The sequence below is a fragment of the Leptinotarsa decemlineata genome, unplaced genomic scaffold (genome assembly GCF_025532065.1).
Source record: "Leptinotarsa decemlineata unplaced genomic scaffold, Ldec_3_MD MMD2_tig00003335_RagTag_RagTag, whole genome shotgun sequence".
Lineage (NCBI taxonomy): Eukaryota > Metazoa > Arthropoda > Insecta > Coleoptera > Chrysomelidae > Leptinotarsa > Leptinotarsa decemlineata.
The window spans coordinates 2,647,766-2,655,916 of NW_027412587.1; the positions used below are offsets into that span (position 1 = coordinate 2,647,766).

The 8,151-nt window shown below is 35.9% G+C and overlaps 1 protein-coding gene across 1 annotated transcript; it reads right to left on the bottom strand.

Moving 5' to 3' along the window:
* Window positions 1-7,155: 7,155 nt before the first annotated feature.
* On the bottom strand, window positions 7,156-7,874 carry LOC111514841 (sterile alpha motif domain-containing protein 5). The gene has a single exon (XM_023171080.2). It carries the CDS (start codon window positions 7,846-7,848, stop codon window positions 7,243-7,245), a length of 606 nt encoding a protein of 201 aa, XP_023026848.2. The 5' UTR covers window positions 7,849-7,874; the 3' UTR covers window positions 7,156-7,242.
* Window positions 7,875-8,151: the final 277 nt, after the last annotated feature.

Consider the following 8,151-nt stretch of genomic DNA (forward strand, 5'->3'; position numbering starts at 1 on the left):
TTGATACATCTTTTTCGTTGCTTTTGCAATGTTTGTCTTCATTATTAAAAAGTGTTATCAATAAATTTTCCGTTTATCAAAAAATGTATTTGTTGAGCAATAAAAGAAATAATACTCTTTTTTGTTTTAATTATTTTTATACCTCACTTTATTTTGTTATTACTTGTTACAAAATTATTATATGGCCCGCGACAACATCAAAGGTTTTAGTTTTGGCCCTTGAGGCATTGCAAGTTGGACACCCCTGTATTAGACTGTAATCCAATACACTCTCCACTTTTGCCACTCATCTATTAACAGAGTGACATGAGTTCAATCATGAATTCAAGCCCCCATTTTCAAAAAACTTAACCTGTTGGAGAGTATGGAAATAAACAAATTTAAAAAGTTCCAATATCTTATGGACGATCAAACTGAACTGAATAATTCGCCATTTTCGGAAATATAATTTATTCACATAGTTATTGAATATATACCTGACCTTTTCAGGTAGACTCATCCATTAAAAAGTAGGCAAATGAGTAGGTAATATATTGGAGCAAAAAATAGTTGTAATTCAGAAGTAACTTATTATTAACGCTTGAGAAAATTATTGTTTAGCGAAACACGTGTCGCGGTCCTAGTAAAACCCTTTATAGTGAAATTCATACAATAAACTATATTATTGAGTTTTTTTACAAAAAATGTGTTTTATAATTTCAACAATAATGAACGTTAGTTACTATTGACATCATATTGTTTGTAAACATTTATCTGATAATTGAGGCAAATAAAAAAAATATATGCCACATTGGTCAATCGGTTTATCACCGTTTATCCATATTCAACTGGAAAATGGAACTTTTTATCTAGGAATAGAAAAAAAAAGAAATTGCATGTCCTTAAAGAGGGGTAAAGTCAAGTCCGTCTCAAAACTCTACAACAAAGTATGGTAAAATAAAAGTAACCAATTTCTGCATTCTGGATTGAACTCTTTTGAATATGGCATTTCTAATCTACCCAGCCGGTGGGGCGCCATCCGTAAAGAGTCCTCCTAAATTACGGCATCATCATTATGTATGTGTTTTAGAGCCGAAAGAATGAGTGAGCCCATTCGAAATGCCTGGCGCCCCTTCGCCGTATGAAGCCTCCTTTCACTGAATACTGATGATACCATTTATGAACCACGAAGTAAACAAAGAAACCGACCGTGATTCCACAAAAATGATGGAAGTCGACTCAACTACACCTACTGCCATCCCTGTAACATTGGATCAAGAGCTTCCCAGTTTTTCAACTCTTCATCCTGTCAAAAAACCTAGGAGGCTAGGTGGTGCAGCCAGGAAGCGACTTATTGCCTTCTCAAGAGCGGGATACTCGATACGATATCTTATGAGCCTGCCTTGTATCAAGCGAAAAAGTGCTCCATAGCTGACTCTACGTATCGTCAGGTATAGCTCACTTAAAGGTGACCTGTGAAACTTGCACCTTCAACATCCGACAACCTCAATATCAACCAACCACCTGGAATCTCTTCAATATGCCGTAGCGGAAATTCCAGAAGATGATCCACAAGTACAATTCCAGAGCTGCACATTCGGGTCTGGATGGTTGCAGGTTACTTGAAGGGATCAAGAGGGCGTCTCCCGCTTGGTAGGTGCAGTTAGAAATCTGCAACCAAGGAAGGGCGTCATAGGAGACCTACTTTCCAAGCCACACCTTTGTATTGTATTTACTCTGATTCCCATTTTTCTGCACCTTATTCAAATATTTTGTCGAATTGGACTACGTCATAATTTCAGGCTCATTTTAGGCTTCTGTTCAGATAACATGATTCATTCAAATTTAAAAACTGATATTTCATGTGGTGTAGAGTTCCTGAAGTTGATACTTTTTCCTTTTCTCCTCTTTCAGAATCTTTTATTTTCATTTCTCAAGATTTTGAAAAAAATATTTTTGTGTGGCCCTTCAACGCTTTCGTACTAGTCTGCTGGTATAATAAAATGGAAAATTTCTTTTTTTTGAGGATTTGGCAAATTTAGAACACCTTTAGTGCCCTTATCGAACAATCGGGCACAAACGGTATGAAAAAAATTTGGGATTATTCTATAAACGCATGAGTACAAACAAAACACATCGGAAATTTCCTCCGATTATCTGTGTATTTGAAAACAAAATAATGGGTCCATATTCAAGATATAAGAACCATCACTGACTTTCAGACTTTCAACAAATCTCAGAAAATAAGAGAGAGATGGGAATGTATTTTATTTTTTGACAAGAATAACCCTTAAAGAAGTTCTTTTCCTTTTAACGAGTATACCCAAATATTAAATCAAAGTGATGAACTGGAAAAGTAATAACTATTTCACTGGTGGACTCCAAAATGAAATTTAAGTAGTGCTCAAAACATTATACCGCGGTTTTGATAAACTTTTAAACATTTATTTTTACGAATTGAAGGGGTTATATTTTTAGGAGTGACTAATTTTTGAGAAAGAAAGTTTTTGGCTTTCTACTACTACATCTTGATACAAAAAATCTTCTAAAGAAACGAAAGTAGAAAGATGAGTAGATCATGCGAAGTAACTTTCAGACACAAACTGGAGGGCTTTTTCTTCCACTTCTACTTTGTGTCTGAAAGTTACTTCTTTGCATGATCTACACATCCATATATAGAGTTACTTATTTTAAAATTGATTACTTCCTTCCTTTCTTCAGAAGATTTCCACATTTTTTTTGTATCAAGATGGAGAGTAGAAAGCCAAACACCACCAAAAATTTATTTTCACCTATTGAACACTTTTTTGTCAATTGATTATTCATTTACTGTTAGCTTATTTGTTGATATTCGATACGCTTGAATTTTAACCAACACAAATGAATTTCAAGTAAAATCAAGTAGGTACGCCATCAACACTCAAGTGAAACTCATCCAACAGCCCCTGTAACAAAAACCGAAAAAATGCTTTCCAGTCTGAATATGAGATATCGTATCCCCGCAATCTCTATAATATACGTGTCCTAATAAATATTCTACCGATATTTTCTCCGATGTTTTCGTGTTCCGAAAGCATAAATGGAAATGGAGAACGCGAAAAATTCAATGAAAAATAATAAAAACCTGGTGAATAATTCAAACCTCGCTATTTCCTAAATAATTCAATCGTTTTCAAGATATATTGCAATATTGTGTGTGGTGTTACACATGAGGTTACAAAAATAAAATGTATTCCAGTTTTCCTCTTTATAGATAATTGCCAAGGTGAATTCACTGAAGTATTTAATATTGAATATTGTTAGGGCGCCAGCTTAGTTTTTCTAAATCAACCCTGCAGCCGAATCTACCATTAAAAAGTAATATTGAAAATGCGGCCAATGAGCAGAGTCGGTCTTAGCCGAACTTGTATTGAGACTGTACTGGAAGCAATGACGAATCGTTCTGGAAAGTACGGCGAATGGTATTAGAATTGGTTGAGGGGAAAGTAATGAGAGTCGTAGGAAAAAGAAGATGTACAAAATTATAAAAATTCATTCTGGTTATTTTTAATTATGCAGGGTGGATAAGGAATCCAGTTTAGTCCAGACATTCGTGAATGAAACAAGCCATGGAAAGCCAAGTTAATCACTGGAAACCAATGTATAAAATAATATCAAAGTTAAAAATGTGTTTGGGTGTTTGTTTGATTGTAATGGAAAATCAAAAATTACTTAACCGATTTTCAAAGTTGTTCAGAAAGCTAAACTATCGCTTCACGAATGTCTCATAACTAGTGAACGAATAACTTGTAGAACTTTTCATTTAATCTGAAAATAAACTGCTTCACAATTAAGAAGGATATGAAATGTCCCTAACTCTTGTGGAGCAGTTTAATATACACTGTGAAGTTGAAGAGTTGACGATATGAAATATCCCTCACTGTTGTAGAGAAAGTTATCATTATACATTTGTTGTTATATACTAGTTGATAATTTAGGAAGCACTTGCTACATGAATAGCATTTTACAAATGTTGTTCATTACGTAGGATTTCAAGAACGAGGTTTTAATAATGAACGAGAATGTTTCCTACTTATTCAACAAACTCAAACACCTGTTCATGCAGCTGCAATTTCGTAAGAATGTATCATCTTTCCCTCCAACCGATTTCCTGGAGTCTTTGAAGTCCACTAGATACTCGTTAGGACAACAAGAGGACTGTTCTAAATTCTTGGGTTTCTTGTTGAATACTCTTCGTGAGCAAAAAAAAGCAGAATCAATACTCCTGACCGCTCTGGAATGAATTATTCCGTATAGTCTATCTCGTCTTGTGTTTGTAAATCTTTTGCTGGAAGAATCCTCACTTGTTTACTTTGTAGTAAATGTTCAAGAGGTAGCAAAAACGAATTTGAATTTTTCTAATAACCAGTCCGTGCAAAGCTTATTGTTAAATCATCTGAAAATGGAACTATTAACAGGTAATTATCGACTCTATTGCCAAACATGCGCCAAGCTAACGGACTGTTGTAAGGAAACAAGTATAGCTGAGGCACCAGTCAATCTGATAATAACACTGATGACCTTCAAACATTACTCAACCTCTGACGTAAGCATCAAAGTCTTACGAAGGTTCGAAATAGATGATCACTTCAATCTAGCAGACCATTATTATAATATTTATGCAGTTGTTCACTGTTGTTGTTCACTGTGGTTGTGTTGAATTTGTCATTATTACGCCTTGGTCAAAGACGAAACGGACTGGTTTAAGTTTGACGATATAGTCATGTCACGAAGTGTTCTGGCGATGTATTGAATTTATTGGAGCCTCTGCAGACACCCCACATTTTGTTTTACGAGAGAGGAGACATTGGCAGATCAAGATATTCAGATGATGTGGTGCTGCAGGTTTTTCCGGGTTTTCCTGCAGCTGAAAAAGCAAATGCGCCACTGGAATCAATGAAGTCGCCCCGGAGCGCCAATTAATTTTTATTGTTGTTTTATAATTTCATGATTTGTATTTTGGAAGTTAAATTATAGTTGACATTTTTTTTTCTTTATATGAGTACTTGTTTCTATACTAGACGGACTATAGTAGACAGTAACTTTCATAATCCATCTGAAGTACGGTATTCAAGATATTTGGGTGTTTCGCAGCCAATATTTCTACGTAACATAACTTTGAATACGAAAAAAATATAAGTACAATGGAAATTCGGAAATTACTGTAGGTAATTGTTCCTACCGTACCTTCGAATCGAAACAGAAAATATTTTCCGACCCATACATTAAGACTCTACATTTATGTATATTTGGACCATAATATTGTACTCTATTCCAGAATTTTTTCTGGATATTCCCTGTTCATCTGAAGCTTATTTCAAAATGTAGCCTTATATCTATTCGCCTCAATACCGATAAATCAAGCAAATGCAATAGGTACCCGGTATAAAGACACACCAGAAAAAAACAATTAGTAGATAAACTGAGGGAAAGAATGGCCGGAAACAGGTTGAGGTGGTAAAAATTGATCTCAGTTGAGAGGAAAACATCAAAATGGGGACCAAAATGAAGAAAACACAGAAACAGATAATGAAATAGGTGAATATTTTTTACCTGGTATGCATTAAAAGCTATGGACAGGAGATGATTGAGTGCAGTGTATGTACAATGTGAAGGCTTTGGGCACACGTGGCTTGTATTGATGGTGGGAACCCATTATATTTGTACCACCACTATGATTCAAACTAAATTTCATATTTTTTTGTGTTTTCAGAGAAATACATTTTTCGTTATCTCTATAAGACTGATTAATGATCATCTATTCAACAGTGTTCAATATTCTTATTGTCTTGAGAATTAAGTTACTTAATATGCTTCCAGATTTTTCAGTGATTGTTTAACTATATTCACCTTTTGAAGCTGAATTATCAAGCGTTATATTATGTATGATCACCGAGAGATTAGGTATCAAATGTACATACAAGAGGCGATTATCCAAAAAACGGTTCAATTCAGTCATCTGAGAAAAACTTGTAAAATATACGTATACTTTACACATGAATACACTGAAGACGAAAGCAGATTTTAACCTCTGAAACGTTAAGATACACGTATCTGTATAATTTCTTAGCTCTTTTTTGATAGGCAAAATCACCAAATAGGACAAGTTAGGTTCTGATGAATCGATTCACGCGGTAACATCTCGGGAAGAACTGAAAAGTTTGCCCTTTCTACACCTGTATAAAGTTTTCCATTATAATATTTATATTTTTCAGATTGTGGAAGGTGAAAATAAGGTCGATAAAAACTCTGATTCTTTCCTCCACAAGAATTAGCTTTTACATTTTCTTTGGAATATTCAAAATATTTTAGCAGGCGTATTGGATATTCAATTTAAGACATTAATATCTGATCAAACCACATCCCACATTATTGCTGGGAACATTTTTCGAGTAATATATATAAACTTTCCAGCCCATGAAATACTCATTTCACAAATGTCAATCGAATTAAGCACTCGTACATATCCATTTTTGTTGAGAACTCGCTAAGTACTACGAAATCGTCCAAATTTTACAACATGAAGTTATTGCCCAAATGAAATAATTGCTATTCAATGAGAAAACTGAAAATATTGATCTTTTGATCCTAGGTAGCTTGTTCTGACTGTATATAGAAGTAAATATTCGTGAGGCTCATAACAAAATTTCCAAAAAATGTATGTCCTATAAAGACAACAATAAAAAAGTCTTGATAGGTAACTATTGGATAAGTTTCAAGACTGAGTTCAAGACTTTGTGGAATTCATTTCGAACCTGATGATGTCTTAGAGCAACAGAAAATGTTTTTGACAAAAAAATTTCCCATAAAATAATTAACGAAATAATGAAGAATTCAGGAAAAAGACGTCACGAAAATGACAATTTCAGCTTCCTGATTAATTTCTTTCCCAATTCATTTTTAAAATACTTCAAATAGCAAGAAAGGCAAAGTTTCAAAGGCAAATAACACGATTTCCTTTGGGCACTTGAACTCCATATTTTTTGACAACTATTCGTATTAAGTTTTAATAAGTACGTTGACTGAATTAGTATTGAAAACCTTGGAAGTATTTCGAGTTGGGAACGTTCTTAAAGTTTGCCTACATTTGTAAAACTATTTAGGTACGCAACGCAAAAAAGTTAGCAGTCCTTGACTTGAAAATATAATGTATTCACAGACTAGTTGTAGTGCATTCGAGTTTGTCAAGATAGTCAGTAACTCCAACAAAGAAACAAAAGAACGCTACGCATCACATGGACTAACCTGTGTTGAATAAGGTTGACAGCTCAACCTGATGCCATCTTGAGACAGCTTCTCCCTCAGCAAGACCTTCAGCTGCATCCTTGGGATCTTCACCAGCTCGGCCTTTCCTTCCTCGTACTCGTCCAGATATTTGGCAGCGACTTCTTGCCCGCTCTCAGCAGAAGAAGCGCCCGGAGAAGCGTTCACCCTGCTGGTGTTAGTTAGGGCATCTTTTTCGGAACGTCCCGAAGAAGTTCTAGACGACCTGGCACTCACATTGTCACAAAAACACTCTTCGTGCACCGCCACACTCTCCTCGAGGGTAAAATACACGGAAGCGGCCCCCTCTTCCCGAAGAGTCCTCACCGATTGCAACAACCTGCTCCGATGCACTGGATTGAACACTCCGATTGCGTCCAGATCGGGATCACCGACCTGTTTGCATATTTCGAGATCGTCGTACCCGTTGTCGATGAAACTTTCTGCGTATTGGCCAAGATGCAGTGATCGCAGCCACTCGGCCACGATGTTGCCTGCCATTGTTTTCGGTTTATACATACGTACTACTCGCGGTACTGACGCGGTCTGACAGCCGGTTTCTTGCATCGCATTGTTGAAACGCCGGCAGACCGTTTGATTGCGCGGGACTGTCGCGCATTCACGATCAGCAGCGGAAGCGGTCGAAGAAGTGGCGAAAACGTGAATTGCGATTTCTTCGTTCGCGGCCTCCGCGGATGAAGACTTTACCTTAGGGGAGGTGAGTAAGCGAGCGGTGTTGTCAAAGGTCTAGATACGATTGATTATTGATAGAACGATGCAAATAATTTTTGAAAAGGTAGATAAAAGATAATAACAGCATGAAGAAAAAGAAATGAAATGTTCAATACGGAGAGAATAAATTAAAGTTGA

Coding starts and splice junctions, on each gene's coding strand:
- LOC111514841 (XM_023171080.2), bottom strand. CDS start 7,848: ATGCAAGAAACCGGCTGTCAGACCGCGTCAGTACCGCGAGTAGTACGT.